This window comes from Anomaloglossus baeobatrachus, unplaced genomic scaffold, assembly GCF_048569485.1.
Source record: "Anomaloglossus baeobatrachus isolate aAnoBae1 unplaced genomic scaffold, aAnoBae1.hap1 Scaffold_2952, whole genome shotgun sequence".
Lineage (NCBI taxonomy): Eukaryota > Metazoa > Chordata > Amphibia > Anura > Aromobatidae > Anomaloglossus > Anomaloglossus baeobatrachus.
Genome location: NW_027442394.1, coordinates 23,563 through 51,051, shown reverse-complemented (window position 1 = coordinate 51,051; position 27,489 = coordinate 23,563). Strand labels below are relative to the sequence as shown.

Genomic DNA, 27,489 nt, shown 5'->3' with positions numbered 1-27,489 from the left:
GGCGTATATCTGCGCGAGGGAGGCGTATATCTGCGCGAGGGAGGCGTATATCTGCGAGAGGGAGGCGTATATCTGCGCGAGGGAGGCGTATATCTGCGCGAGGGAGGCGTATATCTGCGCGAGGGAGGCGTATATCTGCGCGAGGGAGGCGTATATCTGCGAGAGGGAGGCGTATATCTGCGCGAGGGCGGCGTATATCTGCGCGAGGGAGGCGTATATCTGCGCGAGGGAGGCGTATATCTGCGCGAGGGAGGCGTATATCTGCGCGAGGGCTCACAGCAGAAATCTACCCCGTGTGTCGCACTTTTGCTTAAACATTGGTGGACTCCCTATCACGCTCCAGTACTGAACACACAGCAGGCTGCTACATGTACGTCCATGGATGAAGCTCCGCGAGTACAAGTGCGCACTTCAGTGTCACCTTCCCGAGTACAGGCAGTGCTGAAGACACTCACACTTTCCCAAGTACAGGCAGTGCGCAAGACACTGCAACCTTCCCGAGTACAGGCAGCGCGCAGGACACCTTATTATCAGGACCCCTCACTAAGCCCCCTCCGCGGGAAATTAGAAAGTGAAGTCTACACAGCGGCAGACAGGCTAGTCTCAGTCTGCACCGCTGTACAGCTCGGGAATGAAGAGCAAAAAACGTGTCCGTGCGCTGCCGCAGCCAGAAGAGTGCGGAGTCTGGTTAGACGCGTCACAGCTGAAAAAGAAGTCCCTCCAGGTAAGGAGACATTAGCAGGAGGGGGGAAAAGAGGTCCCTGAGGTGAGGAGACATTAGGAAGAGGGGGGGGGAAGAGGTCCCTGCAGATAAGAAGACATTAGCAGGAGGGGGGGGGGGGGGAAGAGGTCCCTGAGGTGAGGAGACATTAGCAGGAGGGGGGAAAAGAGGTCCCTGCAGATAAGAAGACATTAGGAGGAGGGGGGGGGGGGGAATAAGAGGTCCCTGAGGTGAGGAGACATTAGGAGGAGGGGGGGGGAATAAGAGGTCCCTGCAGGTAAAGAGACATTAGGAGGAGGGGGGGGGAATAAGAGGTCCCTGCAGGTAAAGAGACATTAGGAGGAGGGGGGGGGGGGATAAGAGGTCCCTGCAGGTAAGGAGACATTAGGAGGAGGGGGGGGGAATAAGAGGTCCCTGCAGGTAAAGAGACATTAGGAGGAGGGGGGGGGGGGGGGATAAGAGGTCCCTGCAGGTAAGGAGACATTAGGAGGAGGGGGGGGGGAATAAGAGGTCCCTGCAGGTAAGGAGACATTAGGAGGAGGGGGGGGGAATAAGAGGTCCCTGCAGGTAAGGAGACATTAGGAGGAGGGGGGGGGGAATAAGAGGTCCCTGCAGGTAAGGAGACATTAGGAGGAGGGGGGGGGGGAATAAGAGGTCCCTGAGGTGAGGAGACATTAGGAGGAGGGGGGGGGGAATAAGAGGTCCCTGCAGGTAAAGAGACATTAGGAGGAGGGGGGGGGGAATAAGAGGTCCCTGCAGGTAAAGAGACATTAGGAGGAGGGGGGGGGAATAAGAGGTCCCTGCAGGTAAAGAGACATTAGGAGGAGGGGGGGGGAATAAGAGGTCCCTGCAGGTAAAGAGACATTAGGAGGAGGGGGGGGGAATAAGAGGTCCCTGCAGGTAAAGAGACATTAGGAGGAGGGGGGGGGGGAATAAGAGGTCCCTGCAGGTAAGGAGACATTAGGAGGAGTGGGGGGGGATAAGAGGTCCCTGCAGGTAAGGAGACATTAGGAGGAGGGGGGGGGATAAGAGGTCCCTGCAGGTAAGGAGACATTAGGAGGAGGGGGGGGGATAAGAGGTCCCTGCAGGTAAGGAGACATTAGGAGGAGGGGGGGGGGGGAATAAGAGGTCCCTGCAGGTAAGGAGACATTAGGAGGAGGGGGGGGGGGGAATAAGAGGTCCCTGCAGGTAAGGAGACATTAGGAGGAGGTGGGGGGGGATAAGAGGTCCCTGCAGGTAAGGAGACATTAGGATGAGGTGGGGGGGGATAAGAGGTCCCTGCAGGTAAGGAGACATTAGGAGGAGGGGGGGGGGATAAGAGGTCCCTGCAGGTAAGGAGACATTAGCAGGAGGGGGGGGGGGGAATAAGAGGTCCCTGAGGTAAGGAGACATTAGGGGAGTGGGGGGGGGGAGGTAAGAGGTCCCTGCAGGTAATGAGACATTAGGAGGAGGGGGTTGTGCTCTACGGGAATCGTAGTTTGATGCATTGTAATACCGTGGTGCCCACCAACATATAATATGAGAGGCAGATGTGCAGTGTATAGGGGGACAAGGCTAATTTTGGGGTAGAATTGTGGCAGAGAGAGCATGCTGCTGACGGCCATCTGTACCCCCCTCTTTTTTTGTGGAATGAGTTGTATTTGCGAATGAAGAGGGGGGGGGGGGGACGCCAAGTGAGAGAAACTGCGACTTCTCCATTATTTGGGGGTTTAATTTGTACCGTGTTCACTGTGGTAAGAATGTCTCTTCATGGAAGTACCATTTCAGTAATACCAAACTTGTTGTTCCTCTAGCATAGACCACAAATTTCTCTGGGCTTCACATAGAACCAAATAAGATGGCCCCCAGTTTCCATAGGAACCCACTGGCACCCCGGCATACTTGTATTATCGGGAATGTCAGTTAGTGGGGTGGGAGATGAGATGGTGGGCATCACCGTCCAAACTTGGTTAACATTAATTATTAAGTCCACGTAGGCATGGAGATGGTTACAATAGAAGTGGGGGTCTGTGTAGGCATGGCCTGACAGGGGTCTGGGGGTAAGCGGCATATTTGGTAGGCATGGTCTGATACGGACTGCCTCTCGGCCCACGCCCACCATTACAGGTATTACACCCACCAGTTAAGCCACAAGTATGCCGATATGATAATGAAAGGGGGAGCATCTTTCTCCCCCCCCCCCCCTCTCCCCTGTATGAGGGTCTTATCTCCAGACCGCCACTTCTATTATAACTCCTTGCCTATATGGACTTAAGAATTAATGTTAATTAAGCTCGGGCGGTCACGTCCACACTTTTACGGTCCCCGATAATACATGTATGCCGGTACCCCTACATCTTGGTGTGTGGGGGTGGGTGACATGCAATATGGGTAGTATCAAATGTGAGCTCCTTAGTTTGTATATGGAGGAGGGACAATTCTTGAGTTTTAAAGATAACATTCCTTTCTTTGTCGCTCCATTGGGAGACCCAGACAATTGGGTGTATAGCTTCTGCCTCCGGAGGCCACACAAAGTATTACACTTAAAAGTGTAAAGCCCCTCCCCTTCTGCCTATACACCCCCCCCGTGCATCACGGGCTCCTCAGTTTTTATGCTTTGTGCGAAGGAGGCACACATGCACGCGTAGCTCCACAATTTAGTCAGCAGCAGCTGCTGACGATATCGGATGGAAGAAAAGAGGGCCCATAACAGGGCCCCCAGCATGCTCCCTTCTCACCCCACTCTGGTCGGCGGTGCTGTTAAGGTTGAGGTACCCATTGCGGGTACATAGGCAGGAGCCACATGCTGTTTTCCTTCCCCATCCCTTAAGGGCTCTGGGTGAAGTGGGATCCTAATCGGTCTCCAGGCACTGGGACCGTGCTCCCTCCGCAGCCCCTGGGGAATCTGCTGGACAGGAGCCGGGTATCGTCAGGGACAAGGCCCTGCTACTGTGAGGTACTCTGTGTCCCCTTGGGGACGGCGCATGGAGCGCTTGTGTCATACACGCTGCAGCACTGCTGGGTGTGTTAGTACGCCGGGACTACCGCGCTGACCGCGCTTGTTTGCCGGCCGCGCTTATAACTTTAGTCCCCGGCTTTTGCGGCCTAGTACCGCATATTCCCGCCCCCGGGCCTGCCAGTCAGGGGAAGGGAGGGACGCTGCACTGGACGTCAGCGCTGAGGGCTGGAGCATACTTTGTATCCTCCTCCCCCCTCACTGAGCACCGTGGGGCACCAGATTCCCGCACTTTCTAGGGCACGCCCACGGCACCCTCCTCCTCACAGAACGCCGGCAGCCATTCCTGTCAGCACTTCTGAAGCTGGAGAGGAGAGACAACACGACTCTGGGAGGCCCAGGCAGGGAATCTGGTGGTCACACAACCGCTTTGGGCGGTCGGTAAGCGGCACCTGTTTCTAGGTGCTGGCCCCCCTGGGTGCCGAAGTGTGTATATATATATATGCTTATATGCTATACATTTACTCTGTACGGTCGCACTGTTGGTTTTTGGCTATATACCCTCCCGGATTGTACTCAGAGGAGACAACAGCATGTCGTCCGCAAAAAGCAAGGGTGCCAAAGCACAGGCTTACTTTGCAACCTGTACCTCATGTGCGGCTATACTACCGGCAGGTTCCACCTACCCTCATTGTGTGCAATGCTCGGCCCCTGTGGCACTTACTCAGCCGGAGCCTCTGCCACTGGTGGCCCAAGTGGAACCACCTGCTACCACTGTCCAGGTGACAGGGACGGAGTTTGCAGTATTCGCTGACAAACTTTCTGAGACTATGGATAAATGGTCTGCTAAGATACTAGAAGCCTTGCAGTCCAGGCTGGTAACACAGGCCCCGGGCACTGTTGAATCATTGACCCCAGGCCCCCCTCGGTTGGAGCAGCAAAGTGCTCCTGGGGTGACTCATAGGTCCCAAGGTGAGGTCTCTGACACAGACCGCAGTCCCAGACCGCCTAAGCGGGCTCGCTGGGAGCTTCCCTCGACTTCATCACACTGCTCAGGGTCTCAGCAGGAGGACTCTCTAGAGGATGAAGCGGAGGTGGCAGATCAGGATTCTGATCCTGAAGCCGCTCTCAACCTAGATACACCAGAAGGAGACGCCATAGTGAATGACCTTATAGCGACCATCAATCAGGTGTTGGATCTTTCTCCCCCAGCTCCTCCAATTGAGGAGTCAGCTTCTCAGCAGGAGAAATTCCGTTTTAGGTTTCCCAAGCGTACAATGAGTACGTTTCTGGATCACTCCGACTTCAGAGAGGCAGTCCAGAAACACCGAGCTTGTCCAGATAAGCGCTTTTCTAAGCGCCTTAAGGACATATGTTATCCCTTCCCCCCTGACGTTGTCAAGGGTTGGGCTCAGTGTCCCAAGGTGGATCCTCCAGTCTCCAGACTGGCGGCTAGATCCATAGTTGCAGTGGAAGATGGGGCTTCACTCAAAGATGCCACTGACAGACAGATGGAGCTCTGGTTGAAATCCGTCTATGAGGCTATCGGCGCGTCCTTTGCTCCGGCATTCGCAGCCGTATGGGCACTCCAAGCTATCTCAGCTTGTCACTCGCAGATTAATGCAGTCACATGTGCCTCTGCTCCGCAGGTGGTGTCCTTAACCTCTCAGGCGTCGGCGTTTGCGTCCTACGCCATTAATGCTGTCCTGGACTCTGCGAGCCGTACGGCGGTAGCATCCGCCAATTCGGTGGCAGTCCGCAGGGCCATGTGGCTACGTGAATGGAAGGCAGACTCTGCTTCCAAAAAATTCTTAACCGGTTTGCCATTTTCTGGCGACCGCCTGTTTGGTGAGCGATTGGATGAAATCATTAAACAATCCAAGGGAAAGGACTCGTCCTTACCCCAGTCCAAACCAAATAGACCTCAACAACGGAAGGTACAATCGAGGTTTCGGTCCTTTCGGCCCGCGGGCAGGTCTCAATTCTCCTCGTCCAACAGGCCACAGAAGGGTCAGACGAACTCCGGTTCATGGCGGTCTAAGTCACGTCCTAAAAAGACCGCCGGAGGAACCGCTCCCAAAGCGGCCTCCTCATGACTTTCGGCCTCTTCACACCGCATCCTCGGTCGGTGGCAGGCTCTCCCGCTTTTGCGACGCCTGGCTGCCACAAGTACAAGACCGTTGGGTGAGAGACATTCTGTCTCACGGTTACAGGATAGAGTTCAGCTCTCGTCCTCTGACTCGATTCTTCAGAACATCTCCGCCTCCCGAGCGAGCCGATGCTCTTCTTCAGGCGGTGTGCACTCTGAAGGCAGAAGGAGTGGTGATCCCTGTTCCTCTTCAGCAACAGGGTCACGGTTTTTACTCCAACTTGTTTGTGGTGCCAAAAAAGGACGGATCTTTCCGTCCTGTTCTGGACCTAAAACTGCTCAACAAACACGTAAAAACCAGGCGGTTCCGGATGGAATCGCTCCGCTCCGTCATCGCCTCAATGTCCCAAGGAGATTTCCTAGCATCAATCGACATCAAAGATGCTTATCTCCACGTACCGATTGCACCAGAGCATCAGCGCTTCCTGCGTTTCGCCATAGGGGACGAACACCTTCAGTTCGTGGCACTGCCTTTCGGCCTGGCGACAGCACCACGGGTCTTCACCAAGGTCATGGCAACAGTGGTAGCAGTCCTACACTCTCAGGGACACTCGGTGATCCCTTACTTAGACGATCTGCTTGTCAAGGCACCCTCTCGAGTGGCATGCCAACACAGCCTGGACATTGCTCTGGAGACTCTCCAGAGATTCGGGTGGATCATCAATTTCCCAAAGTCAAATCTGACACCGGCCCAATCACTGACATATCTCGGCATGGAGTTTCATACTCTCTCAGCGATAGTGAAGCTTCCGCTGGACAAACAGCGTTCACTACAGACAGGGGTGCAATCTCTTCTTCAAGGCCAGTCACACCCCTTGAGGCGCCTCATGCACTTCCTAGGGAAGATGGTGGCAGCAATGGAGGCAGTTCCCTTTGCGCAGTTTCATCTGCGTCCACTTCAATGGGACATTCTCCGCAAGTGGGACAGGAAGTCGACGTCCCTCGACAGGAACGTCTCCCTTTCTCAGGCAGCCAAAGCCTCCCTTCGGTGGTGGCTTCTTCCCACTTCATTGTCGAAGGGGAAATCCTTCCTACCCCCATCCTGGGCGGTGGTCACGACGGACGCGAGTCTGTCAGGGTGGGGAGCGGTCTTTCTCCACCACAGGGCCCAGGGTACCTGGACTCAGCCAGAGTCCTCCCTTCAGATCAATGTTCTGGAGATAAGGGCAGTGTATCTTGCCCTAAAGGCGTTCCAGCCGTGGCTGGAAGGCAAACAGATCCGAATTCAGTCGGACAACTCCACAGCGGTGGCATACATCAACCACCAGGGCGGAACACGCAGTCGGCAAGCCTTCCAGGAAGTCCGGCGGATTCTGCTGTGGGTGGAAGCGACAGCATCCACCATATCCGCAGTTCACATCCCGGGCGTAGAAAACTGGGAAGCAGACTTTCTCAGTCGCCAGGGCATGGACACAGGGGAATGGTCCCTTCACCCGGACGTGTTTCAAGAGATCTGTTGCCGCTGGGGGATGCCGGACGTCGACCTAATGGCGTCCCGGCACAACAACAAAGTCCCGGCATTCATGGCACGGTCTCAAGATCACAGAGCTCTGGCGGCAGACGCATTAGTTCAGGATTGGTCGCAGTTTCAACTGCCTTATGTGTTTCCTCCTCTGGCACTGTTGCCCAGAGTGTTATGCAAGATCAGGTCCGACTGCCGCCGCGCCATCCTCGTCGCTCCAGACTGGCCGAGGAGGTCGTGGTACCCGGATCTGTGGCATCTCACGGTGGGCCAACCGTGGGCACTACCAGACCGACCAGACTTGCTGTCTCAAGGGCCGTTTTTCCATCTGAATTCTGCGGCCCTCAACCTGACTGTGTGGCCATTGAGTCCTGGATCCTAGCGTCTTCAGGGTTATCTCAAGAGGTCATTGCCACTATGAGACAGGCCAGGAAACCAACGTCCGCCAAGATCTACCACAGGACGTGGAGGATCTTCTTATCCTGGTGCTCTGATCAGGGTTTTACTCCCTGGCCATTTGCCTTGCCCACTTTTCTTTCCTTCCTTTATCCGGATTGGAAAAGGGTTTGTCGCTCGGCTCCCTTAAGGGACAAGTCTCAGCGCTCTCTGTGTTTTTTCAGAAGCGCCTAGCCAGACTTCCAAAGGTACGCACGTTCCTGCAGGGGGTTTGTCACATAGTCCCTCCTTACAAGCGTCCGTTAGAACCCTGGGATCTGAACAGGGTGCTGATGGCTCTTCAGAAACCACCCTTCGAGCCAATGAAGGAGATTTCTCGTTCACGCCTTTCGCAGAAAGTGGTCTTCCTAGTAGCAGTCACATCACTTCGGAGAGTGTCTGAGCTAGCAGCGCTGTCATGCAAAGCTCCTTTCCTGGTGTTTCACCAGGACAAGGTGGTTCTGCGTCCGGTTCCGGAATTTCTCCCTAAGGTGGTATCCCCCTTTCATCTCAATCAGGATATCTCTTTACCTTCTTTTTGTCCACATCCAGTTCACCAATGTGAAAAGGATTTGCACTTGTTAGATCTGGTGAGAGCACTCAGACTCTACATTTCTCGTATGGCGCCCCTGCGCCGCTCGGATGCACTCTTTGTCCTTGTCGCTGGCCAGCGTAAAGGGTCACAGGCTTCCAAATCAACCCTGGCTCGGTGGATCAAGGAACCAATTCTCGAAGCCTACCGTTCTTCTGGGCTTCCGGTTCCCTCAGGGCTGAGGGCCCATTCTACCAGAGCCGTGGGTGCGTCCTGGGCTTTGCGGCACCAGGCTACGGCTCAGCAGATGTCAGGCGGCTACCTGGTCGAGCCTGCACACTTTCACGAAACACTATCAGGTGCATACCTATGCTTCGGCAGATGCCAGCCTAGGTAGGCGAGTCCTTCAGGCGGCGGTTGCCCACCTGTAGGAAGGGGCCGTTTTACGGCTCTATTACGAGGTATTATTTTACCCACCCAGGGACTGCTTTTGGACGTCCCAATTGTCTGGGTCTCCCAATGGAGCGACAAAGAAGGGAATTTTGTTTACTTACAGTAAATTCCTTTTCTTCTAGCTCCAATTGGGAGACCCAGCACCCGCCCTGTTCCCTTCGGGCTGTTGTTCTTTGTGTACACATGTTGTTCATGTTGAATGGTTTTCAGTTTTCCGAACTTCCTTCGGATTGAATTTACTTTAGACCAATTTATAAGTTTCCTCCTTCCTGCTTTTGCACCAAAACTGAGGAGCCCGTGATGCACGGGGGGGTGTATAGGCAGAAGGGGAGGGGCTTTACACTTTTAAGTGTAATACTTTGTGTGGCCTCCGGAGGCAGAAGCTATACACCCAATTGTCTGGGTCTCCCAATTGGAGCTAGAAGAAAAGGAATTTACGGTAAGTAAACAAAATTCCCTTCATTTCCATTTTTAGACCGTGTTTCCCTGCACATCCTCAAGATTCAATCAGCTGCCAAGAAAACAATGTACGGAGTCTATGCTGGATGAGTGCGCAGAAATAAAATCCCCTCAGCTCTGCACCAAGCAGACGTCCATGTATTCCTTCTTCTCCCCGGCTGGTAAGGCTTAGGTCATAGCAATGTATTCCGGTGTAAGGATGACAGTAAAGTTCTCTGAATCACACTCCATGTTTACTTCTTCATGGGGTTGCATATTGCTCGTTTATTTTTATATGTTGTTGTGAAATATCCAGTTCTCATATACAACAAATTACCGTATTTTTCGGACTATAAGACGCACTTTTTTTCCTTCAAATGTTGGGGGAAAGTGGGGGGGGGGTGCGTCTTATAGTCTGAATGTGGTGTTGCGGGGAATGAGGGTGCTGCGGTGGAGCGAGTCATCGGCGGTGTGAGCAGGCTGTAGCAGCACCGTGACCATGTGGACCCACTCATTTAATATGCACGCCCATCATCCCGCCCATCATCTTAGCGCTGAAGCCGATGCTGACAGGTGGGCGGGGTGATGGGAGGGAAATGCGCACATATTAACAGCCTGCCCGCATGATCACCCCTGGCAACTACAGCCTGGAGTGATCATTTGTGGCTATATTCACTGCCCCCCCCCACATCATCATCAGCGTGGGGTGCAGTGAATCAGTATAACTCACCGGCCACGATCCCTGCAGCACCGCGATCTCCTCCTGTCTGTGCCGGCGGCGGCTGTGTGGAAACTAGCGATGCGCACAGCGATGACATCATCACTGCGCATGTGTCCACTTGCAGCAGCTGGCGCTACATACAGGAGGGCATCGCGGTGCTGCAGGGAGCGTAGCCGGCTCCACAGTCCAGCGCTGCTGCTGCTGGCATAGACATGAGGAGGAGCGGTGCTGCAGGGATCGTGGCCGGTGCCACACTCCAGCGCTGCTGCTGACACAGATGGAGGAGGAGCGATGCTGCAGGGAGGTGAGGTAAGGTGAGTATAAACATTTTATTTTTTTTATGTGCCACAGGATGCGGGACGTATAGCAGGATGGGGGTATATTATGAGCAGGATGGGGGTATATTATGAGCAGGATGGGGGTATATTATGAGCAGGATGGGGGTATATTATGAGCAGGATGGGGGTATATTATGAGCAGGATGGGGGTATATTATGAGCAGGATGGGGGTATATTATGAGCAGGATGGGGGTATATTATGAGCAGGATGGGGGTATATTATGAGCAGGATGGGGGTATATCATGAGCAGGATGGGGGTATATCATGAGCAGGATGGGGGTATATCATGAGCAGGATGGGGGTATATGCCAGCATATAGCAGGATGCGGCCATATGCCAGGATGACGGTATATAGCAGGATGGGGGCTATACCAGGATGAGGGACATATACTGTATATACAAGGCAGGAGGATCATTACCAGGATGGGGTACCTTTTATTAGAGAATTTGGGCACATTACCCCCATAACATTGTCAGCAGCAGATCCTCGCCCCATAAGTGTGTTATGACCACATTTTTTGCTTAAAATTTTATTTTCCTAGTTTCCTCCTCTAAAACCAGGGTGCGTCTTATGGTCCGAAAAATACGGTAAGTGGTTGAAAAATATTGCAATTGACACGTTTATTTCCTTTTGTGTGTACTGGAACAACACAAAAAAATGAGAAAAACAAGACAAATTGGACAGAATTTCCCACAAAAAAACCCTCAAAAATGAGCTGGACAAAATTGTTGACCCCTCAACTTTAATATTTGGTTGCACCTCCTTTGGAATAAATATCTGCAATCAATCATTTTCTATAACCATCACCAAGCTTCTTGCAGATGTCATCTGGAATTTTGGACCACTCTTCTTTTGCAAACTGCTCTGCGCTGTCTCTCATATATGTAGGGTGCCTTCTCCCAAAAGCAATTTTATGATCTTTCCACAGGTGTTCAGTGGGATTTAGATCTGGACTTATTGCTGCCACTTCAGAAATATCCAGCGCTTTGTTTCCATCCATTTCTGGGTTCTTCTTGAAGTGTGTTTGGGGTCACTGTCCTGATGGAAGACCCATGACCTAGGAAGCACACCCTGCTTTCTGACACTGGGCATTACAGTGAATATTATCAAAAGATTTTGAATCACAGATCTCTTGATGTTTTGCATTCAGTGCCAGAGGCAGCAAGACAACCCAAAAACATCTTTGACCCTCCACCGTATTTGACTGTAAGTACTGTGTTCTTGTCTTATTAGGCCTCATTCCGGACCAGCTGGTGTTTGTCCTGATTGCAGCATATTAGCTGCATAGAAATACATGAAGGAGATCCGCCAGCCAATCTGGGTGATTCGATCCCCCAAGTGTGACTCCAGCCTTAATCTCATCTGTCCAAAAGACTCTCTCCCAGAAGAATTTTGGCAAGCTGCAGTCTAGCTTTTTATGTCTGTCAGCAGTGGGGTTGTCCCGTGCCTCGTGCCATAGCGCTTCATTCAAGTGTGGATGGTTAGTTCGTGCTGATACAACCCTGAGCCTGCAGGACAGCTTGAATGTCATTGGAACTTTACTGTGTCCACTATCCAGACTATTCTGCTTTGCAAACTTTCATCAATTTTTCTCCGCCGTCCTCATACAGGGAGATTAGGTATAGTGCCATGGGTTGTAATCTTCTTGATTTATGTTGTGCACTGTGGACAAAGTAACAATAAGATCTCTGAAGATGGACTTGTAACCTTCAGATTGTTTACATTTTTTATTTCAACAATTTTGTTTCTCAAGTCCTCAGACAGTTCTCCTTCTCTTTTTGTTCTCCATGCTTGGTGTGGAACACACAGACACATAATGTAAAGATTGTCAATTTCTCCCATTTGTACCTGGTGTCAGGTGTGATTTTCATATTGCCCACACCTGTTACTTGCCACAGATGAGTTTAAACGAGCATCACATGCTTGAAATCAAGTTGTTTACCCACAATTTTGGAAAGGTGCAAACAATAGTGTCTGGGTTGGAGTTTTATGTGAAATTATGTCCAATTACCGTATTTTTTTTTTTTTTTTTTTTTTTGGATTATAAGATGCAGTTTTCCTCCCAAAAATTTGGGAGGAAAATGAGGGGTGCATCTTAAAATCTGAATATAGCTTACCGGGAGGTGGAAAATTGGCGCGTGGGGTTGTCTGTGTGGCCAGTCAGCTGCCTCCCTGTGCCGGCAGGCTGCTGTGGCTGTGCGGCGGGTGTCCCATATGCTCTGGCCTGCCTCAGAGTCAACGCATGTGCAGGTGTAGCTCTTGGCCATTTCTTTGAAGCCCAGAACACCAACAGAGCATCTGGGACAACTGTCGCACCGGCCTGCTCCACATAGCCGCCGCAGCTTCTGCTGCCAGCACAGACCCCACCAGCACCGCCCCTGCCTCCTGTAACGCCACTCCACCACCGCTGCCGCCCCCCTCCGGTAAGACAATACTGGAGTATAAGACGGACCCCTTTACCTTTTTTTTTTTTTTTTTTTTTCATCTGTAAATTTGGGGTGCATCTTATAATCCGGTGTCTTATAAAACAAAAAATATGGTAGCCTTTTTTTGCGTCCTATTTTTGTGTCGTTCCAACACACACAAAGGAAATAAACGTGTATAGCAAAACGTGTAATTGCAATAATTTTCTGGGAGAAATACTTTGTTCTGGAACAATGTCAAGGGTGCCAACACTTTCGGCCATGTATTATACATAAGGATGATGGCATTCCCTTCCCCTACATGTACAAATAAACATTATTTTCAATTTCTTAAGTAAATGAAAATATTTTCTTTACAAATATTTTGTATTTTTTTTCAGACCATAGGAACGAACAGCCTTGTATTACTGATACCATGACGCAAGAAATCCCTCTGGAGTGTGAGGAAAGAAATGCACAAGAAGCACCAAATGAGATGAAACCGTGGCCCACTGGTACGTGGCCATTGTCCTCTTTTACTAATCATCGCTATGCAGTTAAGAGATTTGAGAGCAAGAAGAATCTTTCTTGAGCTTTGTTCACACCTCATAGAATCAGAATAATAAAAAATGACACCATTTCTGCATCCATCTCATGAGAGACACAAATGACCTCTAAAGGAGCCCACGGACCCTACAAACCAGAGCAGCACGCTGTGCTAATATAGATGGAAGCAATATATTGCTTATACCTATAGCATGTTGTTGCTTTTTAGTTTTTCTTTTTAGGGCTTAGTTAGTGTTTTTAGACTTAAAGTCTAGATGTTACTTGTGTGCGAGTGGGAATTTGATCATTGTCAGAGTTTACATTGCCATGTCATACACAATTTTAGATTTTTTTTTTTTTCTACTAAAATCTATGGTGAAAAAAGACATGTGGCTTGGTAGATTTTAAGTCTAAAGAACAAGTGCAGAAAACGCCCCAAACTTTAAGGCTATGTGCGCACTTACCAGATTTTGCCGCGGATTTTCCGCGGCTTTGCTGCATGTTTCGCTGCAGAAAATGTTCATAACATCTCTGCAGTGATTCACCAGCAAATCCTATGGAGAAAAAAAAATCCTGTGCGCACTATGCGGATTTTGACAGCTGCATGTTTTGCTGCGGAAATCCCGCAGCAAAAACAAGTGCATGTCACTTCTTTTCCGCAGGTAGCTGCGGGTTTTCCCTAATCTAATGTAAAAATCACGCAGGGAACAGCTTGCGGAAAAAACGCACCAATTCCGCAACAAATCCGCAACAAAACGCGACAATCCGCATGCGGATTTTGGTGCGGAATTTGGTGCGGATTTTTTCCGCAGGTGATAACATCTTTGTGAGCCTGCGGAATTTACGCAAGGAAATTTCATTTCCCAGTGCGCACATAGCCTAAGTCTGGCATAACATGTCACTTGTGGCTTTTTACCTCAATCAGTAATCTACCATTAAAGGGAACCTGTCAGGTGCAATATGCACCCAGAACCACAAGCAGTTCTGGGTGCATATTGCTGATCCCTGCCTAACCATCCCTGTATACACTAGCATAGATAAAGAGATCTTTAGAAAAAATCATTTCTAAAGATCTTTTATTGGATGCTAATGAGCGCGGGGACTAGTCCCACGGGCGTTGCTTCCCTTGCTATGCTGGTGGGAGTGCTAATAAATGCGCAGCGTGAGAGGATGATCTCACTCGCCTCTCCCGCTGTCATCGCGTCCGAGGCTGGATTTCGGCTCAGTGCGTATGACCCCGGAGTTTGTCATGTGCAGTATGAAGCTGGGTGTACGCGTCCAGGCTTCAAACTGAAGTAGTGCACATGACCAAAACTCCGCAGTCATTCGCACTGAGCCGAAATCCAGTGTCTGGGCGGTGATGGCAGCGGAGAGGTGAGTGAGATCATTCTCTGACTCTGCACAATCATTAGCATGTTAGTACGCCCACAGGGGTCTGCTAATGGGGCCGACTAGTATGGGCAGCAACGCCCTTGGGATTAATCCCCGCTCTCATTAGCATACAATAAAAGATCTCTAGAAATGCTTTTTCTAAAGGCCCCGTCACACTAAGCAACATCGCTAGCAACATCGCTGGTAACGAACAACTTTTGTGACGTTGCTAGCGATGTTGCTGTGTGTGACATCCAGCAACAACCTGGCCCCTGCTGTGAGGTCGTTGGTTGTTGCTGAATGTCCTGGGCCATTTTTTAGTTGTTGCTGTCCCGCTGTGAAGCACAGATCGCTGTGTGTGACAGCGAGACAGCAACAACTAATGTGCAGTGAGCAGGGAGCCAGCTTCTGCTGAGGCTGGTAACTAATGTAAACATCGGGTAACCAAGAAGCCCTGTCCTTGGTTACCCGATATTTACCTTTGATACCAGCCTCCTCCGCTCTCACTGCCTGTGCTGCCGGCTCCAGCTCTGTGCACATGTAGCTGCAGCACACATCAGGTAATTAACCCGATGTGTGCTGTAACTAGGAGAGCAAGGAGCCAGCACTAAGCATTGTGCGCTGCTCCCTGCTCTGTGCACATTTAGCTGCAGCACACATCAGGCAATTAACCCGATGTGTGCTGTAACTAGGAGAGCAAGGAGCCAGCGCTAAGCATTGTGCGCTGCTCCCTGCTCTGTGCACATTTAGCTGCAGCACACATCGGGTTAATTAACCTGATGTGTGCTGTAACTAGGAGACTGGGGGCTGGTCACTGGTTGCTGGTGAGCTCACCAGCAACTCGTGTAGCCACGCTCCAGCGATCCCTGCCAGGTCAGGTTGCTGGTGGGATCGCTGGAGCGTCGCAGTGTGACAGCTCACCAGCAACCTCCTAGCAACTTACCAGCGATCCCTATCGTTGTTGGGATCGCTGGTAAGTTGCTTAGTGTGACTGGACCTTAAGGCTGAGGCCACACGGGGATTAGTGCGAGTGCTGGTATGATACTCGGCTCACGCTTGCAACATAGCGATAGCAGAGTGTCATGCGACTGTGCTCCGATCAAGCCACAGCTGCGGAGGGGAGGGCCGGCGCTAGGGAGATAAATCCCTCCCCTCCACATCTCCTCCGTTGCTGGCTGATGTGTTTATCGCATTGCACTCCTCTGTAATGCAAGTGCAATGCGATGGTTCTCTCGCCCCATGGACTTGAATGGGTGCGAGTGAAACAGGATCGCATTACACTCGCAGAATGCTGCGATTGTTTTCTCGGTCTGATTAGGGCTGAGAAAAAAAAATTGCTCATGGGAGCGACCCCATAGAGTAATATTGATCCGAGTGGAATGCAAATTGTTGTTTTTGTTGTTGTGTTTTTTTTGTTTTTTTTTTATTTAATCGCATTCCACTCTCTTCATATTTCTCGCCATGTGTGCTAGCCCTTAAGATCCCATTAGCTATGCTACCAGATGCAGGGATGGTTAGGCAGGGAATAGCAATATGCACCCAGAACCGCTCGTGGTTCTGGGCACAAATTGGACCTGACAGGTTCACTTTAACCTTCGCTGAATGTAATTAGTGAGGTGCCCTTCTCGATAGTAATAACAAAAGCTTTCTCAAAGTTCTTCTCCACTTAAGGCCATTATACATGTAAGGGTGGTGTCACACACAGCGACGACGACAACGACGTCGCTGCTACGTTACCATTTTCTGTGACGTTGCAGCGACGTCCTGTCGCTGTGTGTGACATCCAGCAACGACCTGGCCCCTGCTGTGAGGTCTGCCGGTCCTTGCTGAATGTCCATCTTCATATTTTGGCCGTCGCTCTCCCGCTGTGACGCACACATCGCTGTGTGACAGCGAGAGAGCGACGAAATGAAGCGAGCGGGGAGCAGGAGCCGGCATCTGGCAGCTGCGGTAAGCTGTAACCAGGGTAAACATCGGGTAACCAAGGGAAGACCTTTCCCTGTGTACCCGATATTTACCTTCGTTATCAGCTCTCTCTGCCAGTGCCGGCTCCCTGCTCTCTGCACATGTAGCTCTAGTACACATCGGGTAATTAACCCGATGTGTACTGTAGCTAGGAGTGCAGGGAGCCAGCGTTAAGCAGTGTGCGCGGCTCCCTGCTCTCTGTAGCACAGCGACGCGTGTCGTTATGATCGCTGCTGCTTCTGCTGTGTTTGACAGCTAAGCAGCGATCATAACAGCGACTTACAAGGTCCTTGTTGCGTCACATAAAATGGTGACGTAACAGCAACGTCGCTGTCGCTATGTGTGAACCCAGCTTTAGACTAAACCCACAAGTGTCTGTGAGATCAGCTGACAGTATATCTATGGGGGGGCCTCCTGACAGGTCATGCCAGGAGAGAGAAGGATCCAGCACAGTGGATTGCCAACAGCAGATCCTTCTGCTCTTTAAGAGGGAATCTGCTGTGATGAGTCTGGTAGCAGGTCACTTGTAGAGCATGCAGAAATGCCTTGTCCACGTCTGGAGGAGTCAGTGGAGATAAATGTTGGCCAAGCAATCGTTCCTTTAATGTTTATGGAGGGGCTTTAATCAGGACTCCCCCTTTTTCAGAAAATCTCATACTGATTTCCCCCCCTCACTCAGTTCCCCAACAATGACCAAGTGATCACAAAGTCTAACCTTTTGGCAAGCATTGTATGGTAACGTGTGTATTTTGTGCCCTCCAGGAGCTTCCACGTGCTTGAAGCAAACCTATAGCGATCAAGAACCTGCTGAAAGTCTGGAAAACAGCTCTTCATGTAAAATACAAAGAAATACAGAAAACAATGAAAGTTCAGGACAAAAGATAGATACCTGGAGCAGTGTGCTGCATAAACCGGGTCATCATGCTTCAAGATCACAAGAGACCTCTCTGAAGCCTTCTACAAACTATTGGGCCACAAGTGTGAGGCCTAAATATCAGAATAACGCGTCTGAACCTTTACTTTCTACCTCGCCTCAGGGTTATAAGAAGGAAGAACAGTTTCTTCCACGTCAGTGTGAAAGTCAGCTTTTCACGCAGGATACACAAGGGAACAGGGTGATCTGTCACAGGTTTCCGAGTGACCGACCGAGGAGCACCTTCTCATCTACACCACTGCAGGACAAAACTAACGTCACCTGGGATGCCAGAAGTCCTAGGAAAGGACCTCTACCGGCCTGTGATGAAGAGCCCCTAAACATGTTCACACAGGATTCTGAAGGAAATATGGTTATAAAACATTAACCAGGAATCACTGACCTGCAGCTCCATCTTGATGAAACACTAAAAATAGATGCCTTCATAAGATCATAAGTATTTTCATTCTAAACCAGGTCTATGAAATGTCCCTGGAAATCTGTCTGCAAAACTGCATTGGTAGGATAGGACCTGCTTGTAACATTGTAATGCTATGAACCTGGTGCATCCAAACACTTCTTGGTGATGAGTTGTTCTAGACCGACACTTTAAACTGCCAGCTTGTCTTTAACCCCTTCACGACCTTGGATGGATCTATCCGTCATGGATCGTGTCCCGTTAAGCCCCGCCCCCTGCCGCGGGCAGGCGGCGGCGGTCTGCACACATCAGCTGTTTTCAACAGCTGACATGTGTGCCTGCTAGCTGCGGGTGGAATCACTTCCACCTGCGGCCATTAACCCCTTAAATCTTGCTGCCAAAATGTGGCAGCAAGATCTAAATGCGCCCGGCCATGTTTTTTACTTACCACCGCCCCCACCGGAAGTCACGTGCGTGATCATGTGACTATCGGTGGTTGCCATCGTAGCACAGGGTCATGTGATGACGCCTGCAGCTACAAAGTTTCACTTTCGTTTTTCCTCGGCCGGGAGCAGAGGGAAAAAGAAAGTGACTATTTCTGCTGTTTACAGCTGTGTAGCTGTGATCAGCAGATAGCGATCAGCGATCAGATTGCTGATCGCTATAGCCCCCTAGGGGGACTAGTAAAATAAAAAAAAAAAGTTCAAATCACCCCCCTTTCACCCCATTGAAAATTACAGGGTTAAAAAATAAATATACACATATTTGGTATCGCCGTGTTCAGAAATGCCCGATCTATCAAAATATAAAATCAATTAATCTGATTGGAATTTTTTTGCCACTACACCGTTTACCAAACGCCAAAATTACGTTTTTTTGGTCACCGCATGTTTTACGCAAAATGCAATAACAGGCGATCAAAACCTTGCATCTGCGCAAAAATGGTACCATTAAAAATGTTAGCTCGAGACGCAAAAAATAAGCAGTCACTGAGCCATAGATCCAAAAAAATAAGAACTCTATGTGTTTCGGAAAATGGCGCAAAACGTGCGCCACTTTTATTGGACAAACTTGTGAATTTGTTTTAACCCCTTAGATACAAGTAAACCCATACATGTTTGGTGTCTACAAACTCGCACTGACCTGAGGCATCACATAGATACCTCAGTTTTACCATAAAGTGAACACTGTGAATAAAACATCCCAAAAACTATTGTGCGATCACACTTTTTTTTGCAGTTTTTCCACACTTGGAATTTTTTTTGCTGTTTTCCAGTACACTTTATGGTAAAACCTATGGTTTCATTTAAAAGTACAACTCATCCCGCAAAAAACAAGCCCTCATATGGCAAGATTTATGGAATAATAAAAAAGTTACGGCTCTCGGAAGAAAAGGAGCAAAAAACAAAAACGCAAAAACGGAAAGTGCCCGGGGGCTGAAGGGGTTAAAGGGAATCTGTCACCAGGTTTTTGCTACTACATCTGAGAGCAGCATAATGTAGGGAAAGAAAGTGTTGTTTCTCCTCTAAACTTGCACTATAGTGTCATGCCTCAACTATTGTTGTAACCATATGCATTGTCTGTCCTTCTGACAATTGTTTCTTTTATGTATTTTTCCACATGTTAAATATACCACAGTCAGATTGTCCGACTGGATGAAGGCCTAAGGCTATGTGCGCACGTGTGCGCTCTGCGCCGCACTGAAAATGTGCGCTCCAGAGCGCAGCTGAAAAGCTGCGTTCTGAAGCGCATGGTGCCGGCAGATTTGTGCGCTCTGCATGCTGCCTCTCCCTATAGACAGCATGCAGAACTCACGAAAGAAGTGACATGTCACTTCTTAGGACGCAGCGATTCGGCAAGCAGCCGAATCGCTGCGTTCTAACATGCCACGTGCGCACGGCTCCTGCACAATCTCCATAGACTGTGCAGGGGACGCAGGACGCATGCAGTTACGCTGCGGTGCAGAACGCAGCGTAACTGCATGCAATACGCACACGTGCGCACATACCCTAAGGCCGAAACGTCTCTAGGTGGACTTTCTACCAATGTACAGCACTTTTTTGCACATGTTCATAATAAAGAAAAAAATTGATCAAGAGATTTGAACTATTGTCCGTCTTCTTTTGGGGTACTATACAGTGTGCCGGGGTTCACTCTTTTTCTAGTCTAATGTAGGGAAAGAGACCCTGATTCCAGAGATGTATCACTTAGTATACTGGGTGAAACAGTTGTGACAGTTTTTAGATGTATCAGAGCTCAGAAAGCTAACCCCGCCAACATCACAGCTTTTCTTTGTCGCTCCATTGGGAGACCCAGACAATTGGGTGTATAGCTTCTGCCTCCGGAGGCCACACAAAGTATTACACTTAAAAGTGTAAAGCCCCTCCCCTTCTGCCTATACACCCCCCCGTGCATCACGGGCTCCTCAGTTTTTATGCTTTGTGCGAAGGAGGCACACATGCACGCGTAGCTCCACAATTTAGTCAGCAGCAGCTGCTGACGATATCGGATGGAAGAAAAGAGGGCCCATAACAGGGCCCCCAGCATGCTCCCTTCTCACCCCACTCTGGTCGGCGGTGCTGTTAAGGTTGAGGTACCCATTGCGGGTACATAGGCAGGAGCCACATGCTGTTTTCCTTCCCCATCCCTTAAGGGCTCTGGGTGAAGTGGGATCCTAATCGGTCTCCAGGCACTGGGACCGTGCTCCCTCCGCAGCCCCTGGGGAATCTGCTGGACAGGAGCCGGGTATCGTCAGGGACAAGGCCCTGCTACTGTGAGGTACTCTGTGTCCCCCTGGGGGACCGCGCATGGAGCGCTTGTGCCATACACACTGCAGCACTGCTGGGTGTGTTAGTGCGCCGGGGACTACCGCGCCGGCCGCGCTTATTTGCCGGCCACGCTTATAACTTTAGTCCCCAGCTTTTGCGGCCTAGTATCGCATATTCCCGCCCCCAGGCCTGCCAGTCAGGGGAAGGGCGGGACGCTTCACAGGACGTCAGCGCTGAGGGCTGGAGCATACTTTGTATCCTCCTCCCCCCTCACTCAGCACAGTGGGGCATCAGATTCCCGCACTTTCTAGGGCACGCCCACGGCCCCCTCCTCCCCACAGAACGCCGGCAGCCATTCCTGTCAGCACTTCTGACGCTAGAGAGGAGAGACAACACGGCTCTGGGAGGCCCAGGCAGGGAATCTGGTGATCACACAACCGCTTTGAGCGGTCGGTAAGCAGCACCTGTGGTGCTGGCCCCACTGAGTGCCGAAGTGTACATATATATATATATATATATATATGCTTATATGCTATACATTTACACTGTACGGTCGCACTGTTGATTTTTGGCTATATACCCTCCTGGATTGTACTCAGAGGAGACAACAGCATGTCGTCCGCAAAAAGCAAGGGTGCCAAAGCACAGGCTTACTTTGCAACCTGTACCTCATGTGCGGCTATACTACCGGCAGGTTCCACCGATCCTCATTGTGTGCAATGCTCGGCCCCTGTGGCACTTACTCAGCCGGAGCCTCTGCCACTGGTGGCCCAGGTGGAACCACCTGCTACCACTGTCCAGGTGACAGGGACGGAGTTTGCAGTATTTGCTGACAAACTGTCTGAGAGTATGGATAAATGGTCTGCTAAGATACTAGAAGCCTTACAGTCCAGACCGGTGACTCAGGCCCCGGGCACTGTTGAATCATTGACCCCAGGCCCCCCTCAGTTGGAGCAGCAAAGTGCTCCTGGGGTGACCCATAGGTCCCAGGGTGAGGTCTCTGACACGGACCGCAGTCCCAGGCCGCCTAAGCGGGCTCGCTGGGAAATTCCCTCGACTTCATCACACTGTTCGGGGTCTCAGCAGGAGGACTCTCTGGATGATGAAGCGGAGGTAGCAGATCAGGATTCTGATCCTGAGGCCGCTCTCAACCTAGATACACCTGAAGGTGACGCCATAGTGAATGACCTTATAGCGACCATCAATCAGGTGTTGGATATTTCTCCCCCAGCTCCTCCAATTGAGGAGTCAGCTTCTCAGCAGGAGAAATTCCGTTTCAGGTTTCCCAAGCGTACGTTGAGTACGTTTCTGGATCACTCCGACTTCAGAGAGGCAAGTCCAGAAACACCGAGCTTGTCCAGATAAGCGTTTTTCCAAGCGCCTTAAGGATACACGTTATCCCTTCCCCCCTGACGTTGTCAAGGGCTGGGCTCAGTGTCCCAAGGTGGATCCTCCAGTCTCCAGACTGGCGGCTAGATCCATAGTTGCAGTGGAAGATGGGGCTTCACTCAAAGATGCCACTGACAGACAGATGGAGCTCTGGTTGAAATCCATCTATGAAGCTATCGGCGCGTCTTTTGCTCCAGCATTCGCAGCCGTATGGGCACTCCAAGCTATCTCAGCTTGTCATGCGCAGATTAATGCAGTCACACGTACGTCTGCTCCGCAAGTGGTGTCCTTAACCTCTCAGGCGTCGGCGTTTGCGTCCTACGCCATTAATGCTGTCCTGGACTCTGTGAGCCGTACGGCGGTAGCATCCGCCAATTCGGTGGCAGTCCGCAGGGCCATGTGGCTACGTGAATGGAAGGCAGACTCTGCTTCCAAAAAGTTCTTAACCGGTTTGCCATTTTCTGGCGACCGCCTGTTTGGTGAGCGATTGGATGAAATCATTAAACAATCCAAGGGAAAGGACTCATCCTTACCCCAGTCCAAACCAAACAGACCTCAACCACGGAAGGTACAATCGAGGTTTCGGTCCTTTCGGTCCGCGGGCAGGTCTCAATTCTCCTCGTCCAAAAGGCCTCAGAAGGATCAGAGGAACTCCGATTCATGGCGGTCTAAGGCCCAAAGCGGCCTCCTCATGACTTTCGGCCTCCTCACACCGCATCCTCGGTCGGTGGCAGGCTTTCCCGCTTTTGCGACGCCTGGCTGCCACAGGTAAAAGACCGTTGGGTGAGAGACATTCTGTCTCACGGTTACAGGATAGAGTTCAGCTCTCGTCCTCCGACTCGGTTCTTCAGAACATCTCCGCCCCCCGAGCGAGCCGATGCTCTTCTTCAGGCGGTGTGCACTCTGAAGGCAGAAGGAGTGGTGATCCCTGTTCCTTTTCAGCAACAGGGTCACGGTTTTTACTCCAACTTGTTCGTGGTGCCGAAAAAGGACGGATCCTTCCGTCCTGTTCTGGACCTAAAACTGCTCAACAAACATGTAAAAACCAGGCGGTTCCGGATGGAATCGCTCCGCTCCGTCATCGCCTCAATGTCCCAAGGAGATTTCCTAGCATCAATCGACATCAAAGATGCTTATCTCCACGTACCGATTGCACCAGAGCATCAGCGCTTCCTGCGTTTCGCCATAGGGGACGAACACCTTCAGTTCGTGGCACTGCCTTTCGGCTTGGCGACAGCCCCACGGGTCTTCACCAAGGTCATGGCAACAGTAGTAGCAGTTCTGCACTCTCAGGGACACTCGGTGATCCCTTACTTAGACGATCTGCTTGTCAAGGCACCCTCTCAAGTGGCATGCCAACACAGCCTGAACATTGCTCTGGAGACTCTCCAGAGTTTCGGGTGGATCATCAATTTTCCAAAGTCAAATCTGACACCGGCCCAATCACTGACATATCTTGGCATGGAGTTTCATACTCTCTCAGCGATAGTGAAGCTTCCGCTGGACAAACAGCGTTCACTACAGACAGGGGTGCAATCTCTCCTTCAAGGCCAGTCACACCCTTTGCGGCGCCTCATGCACTTCCTAGGGAAGATGGTAGCAGCAATGGAGGCAGTTCCTTTTGCGCAGTTTCATCTGCGTCCACTTCAATGGGACATTCTCCGCAAATGGGACAGGAAGTCGACGTCCCTCGACAGGAACGTCTCCCTTTCTCGGGCAGCCAAGGCTTCCCTTCAGTGGTGGCTTCTTCCCACTTCTCTGTCGAAGGGGAAATCCTTCCTGCCCCCATCCTGGGCTGTGGTCACGACGGACGCGAGCCTGTCAGGGTGGGGAGCGGTCTTTCTCCACCACAGGGCTCAGGGTACTTGGACTCAGCCAGAGTCCTCCCTTCAGATCAATGTTCTGGAGATAAGGGCAGTGTATCTTGCCCTAAAGGCGTTCCAGCCGTGGCTGGAAGGCAAGCAGATCCGAATTCAGTCGGACAACTCCACAGCGGTGGCATACATCAACCACCAAGGCGGAACACGCAGTCGGCAAGCCTTCCAGGAAGTCCGGCGGATTCTGCTATGGGTGGAAGCCACAGCCTCCACCATATCCGCAGTTCACATCCCGGGCGTAGAAAACTGGGAAGCAGACTTTCTCAGTCGCCAGGGCATGGACGCAGGTGAATGGTCCCTTCACCCGGACGTGTTTCAGGAGATCTGTTGCCGCTGGGGGATGCCGGACGTCGACCTAATGGCGTCCCGGCACAACCACAAGGTCCCGACATTCATGGCACGGTCTCAAGATCACAGAGCTCGGGCGGCAGACGCTTTAGTTCAGGATTGGTCGCAGTTTCAACTCCCTTGTGTGTTTCCTCCTCTGGCACTGTTGCCCAGAGTGTTACGCAAGATCAGGTCCGACTGCCGCCGCGCCATCCTCGTCGCTCCAGACTGGCCGAGGAGGTCGTGGTACCCGGATCTGTGGCATCTCACGGTGGGCCAACCGTGGGCACTACCAGACTGACCAGACTTGCTGTCTCAAGGACCGTTTTTCAATCTGAATTCTGCGGCCCTCAACCTGACTGTGTGGCCATTGAGTCCTGGATCCTAGCGTCTTCAGGGTTATCTCAAGAGGTCATTGCCACTATGAGACAGGCTAGGAAACCAACGTCCGCCAAGATCTACCACAGGACGTGGAGGATATTCTTATCTTGGTGCTCTGATCAGGGTTTTACTCCCTGGCCATTTGCCTTGCCCACTTTTCTTTCCTTCCTTCAATCCGGATTGGAAAAAGGTTTGTCGCTCGGCTCCCTTAAGGGACAAGTCTCAGCGCTCTCTGTGTTCTTTCAGAAGCGCCTAGCCAGACTTCCACAGGTACGCACGTTCCTGCAGGGGGTTTGTCACATAGTCCCTCCTTACAAGCGGCCGTTAGAACCCTGGGATCTGAACAGGGTGCTGATGGCTCTTCAGAAACCACCTTTCGAGCCAATGAGGGATATTCCTCTCTCACGCCTTTCGCAGAAAGTGGCCTTCCTAGTAGCAGTCACATCACTTCGGAGAGTGTCTGAGCTAGCAGCGCTGTCATGCAAAGCCCCTTTCCTGGTGTTTCACCAGGACAAGGTGGTTCTGCGTCCGGTTCCGGAATTTCTCCCTAAGGTGGTATCCCCCTTTCATCTCAATCAGGATATCTCCTTACCCTCTTTTTGTCCTCATCCAGTTCACCAATGTGAAAGGGATTTGCACTTGTTAGATCTGGTGAGAGCACTCAGACTCTACATTTCTCGTACGGCGCCCCTGCGCCGCTCGGATGCACTCTTTGTCCTTGTCGCTGGCCAGCGTAAAGGGTCACAGGCTTCCAAATCAACCCTGGCTCGGTGGATCAAGGAACCAATTCTCGAAGCTTACCGTTCTGCTGGGCTTCCGGTTCCCTCAGGGCTGAAGGCCCATTCTACCAGAGCCGTGGGTGCGTCCTGGGCTTTGAGGCACCAGGCTACGGCTCAGCAGGTGTGTCAGGCAGCTACCTGGTCGAGCCTGCACACTTTCACGAAACACTATCAGGTGCATACCTATGCTTCGGCAGATGCCAGCCTAGGTAGGCGAGTCCTTCAGGCGGCGGTTGCCCACCTGTAGGAAGGGGCCGTTTTACGGCTCTATTACGAGGTTTTACTTTACCCACCCAGGGACTGCTTTTGGACGTCCCAATTGTCTGGGTCTCCCAATGGAGCGACAAAGAAGAAGGGAATTTTGTTTACTTACCGTAAATTCCTTTTCTTCTAGCTCCAATTGGGAGACCCAGCACCCGCCCCTGTTCCCTTCGGGCTGTTGTTCTTTGTGTACACATGTTGTTCATGTTCAATGGTTTCAGTTCTCCGAAATTTCTTCGGACTGAATTTACTTTAAACCAATTTATAACTTTTCCTCCTTCTTGCTTTTGCACCAAAACTGAGGAGCCCGTGAGGCACGGGGGGTGTATAGGCAGAAGGGGAGGGGCTTTACACTTTTAAGTGTAATACTTTGTGTGGCCTCCGGAGGCAGAAGCTATACACCCAATTGTCTGGGTCTCCCAATTGGAGCTAGAAGAAAAGGAATTTACGGTAAGTAAACAAAATTCCCTTCTTTGTGTACATTGTGGGGCGGAGTTGGCTCAGGATTGGTGTGGGCACCTAGTTCAGGTAGTGATAATTGCCTGCTGATTAAACACTCATTATATTGAAATGGCGCACAGCCTAATAAGTGATACACACATTTCAGGAATATCATCCACTACCTCATGCTGCCTCATATTACATAGCAACAACCTGCTGAATAATACCCTTAAAGGGGTATTCCCATCTCCAAAATCCTATCTCAATTTGTAGCAGGCTTAATTATAATATTAGCAAATACCTCCAATCAGAAATGTAGTATAGTTCTTCTGATATAGCCATGTTCGTTACCTCATGTGCAGGGCATTGCAGCTTAGGTTTCCATGGTTATGATCATAAGCTACAAATTAACTGGCACTTTGAGTGAACGTAACCGTGGATACCTAAGCTGCAATGCCCTGCACATGAGGTAAGAGACAGCTATATCAGAAGAACTATACTACATAACTAATTGGAGGTATTTGCTAATATTATTATTATTATTATTATTATTACACCTATTACATATTGGGATAGGATCTTGGGGATGGGAATACACCTTTTGAGAAAAGGCCATCTGCCCTCCATAGGCAGCCTGTTCATTGCGTATTCACACTCCCATACATAAGAGTGCTCTGGTCTGTGGACACCAGACACAATGCGTACATGATTGGAAGCGATCATTCACCTGTCCTGTTCTGCTGAAGCCCCAATGCAGATGTGAGCAGTGCTGGAATAACCATGAATTTAAAACCCCCTGCACAATCCTGTTAACCTCCATTTATTTATTGTAATGTCCTCTATCCTATTCATTAACATGTTTAAATAAATGTTCATTGTTTTGTTCTCATCTGTGAAATAGTTTGCATAACTAAAGTGGAATGTTTCCATAAAGATTGCTAATGATTTCTGTCTATGTACTTAAAGGGAATCTGTCACCAGGTGTTTGCCACTTATTCTGAGAGCAACATAATGTAGAGACAGAGACCCTGATTCCAGCTGTGTGTCACTTACTGGGATGCTTAGTGTAGTTTTGATCTACTGTTAATAAACTGTGATTTTATCATTCGAGGAGTACTTGGTGTGTTGCCAGGTAGTCCAGCATATTCAATGAATGTGGCAATACCCCATCTGTGGCTGTACAGTAGCCATATGGCAGGGCTCGGGAGGGAAGGAGCGCTAGTCAATCCTTGGAGCACAGATATTCCTAAAATAGTTTTTCAACTCAATATACAGAGCCCCTAAGTGCTAGAAGAGCAGAATCTCCAACCCTGCCATAGGTGGCAGTCTTAAGGGTACTTTACACGCTGCGATATTGGTATTGATATCGCTAGCGTGCGTACCCGCCCCCGTCAGTTGTGCGTCACGGGTAAATCGCTGCCCGTGGCGCACAACATCGCTAACACCCGTCACACGCACTTACCT

The 27,489-nt window shown here is 50.6% G+C and overlaps 1 protein-coding gene across 1 annotated transcript; it reads left to right on the top strand.

Moving 5' to 3' along the window:
- The first annotated feature begins 583 nt into the window (after nucleotides 1-583).
- AUNIP (aurora kinase A and ninein interacting protein) lies at nucleotides 584-19,480 on the top strand. Its single transcript, XM_075332333.1, has 4 exons — nucleotides 584-724; nucleotides 9,163-9,307; nucleotides 12,991-13,104; nucleotides 17,234-19,480. Exons 1-4 carry the CDS (start codon nucleotides 632-634, stop codon nucleotides 17,770-17,772), a joined length of 891 nt encoding a protein of 296 aa, XP_075188448.1. The 5' UTR covers nucleotides 584-631; the 3' UTR covers nucleotides 17,773-19,480.
- The last annotated feature ends 8,009 nt before the right edge of the window (nucleotides 19,481-27,489 follow it).

Coding starts and splice junctions, on each gene's coding strand:
- AUNIP (XM_075332333.1), top strand. CDS start 632: ATGAAGAGCAAAAAACGTGTCCGTGCGCTGCCGCAGCCAGAAGAGTGC. Junction 725..9,162: donor TGAAAAAGAAGTCCCTCCAG/GTAAGGAGACAT, acceptor TTCCATTTTTAG/ACCGTGTTTCCCTGCACATC. Junction 13,105..17,233: donor GATGAAACCGTGGCCCACTG/GTACGTGGCCAT, acceptor TGTGCCCTCCAG/GAGCTTCCACGTGCTTGAAG.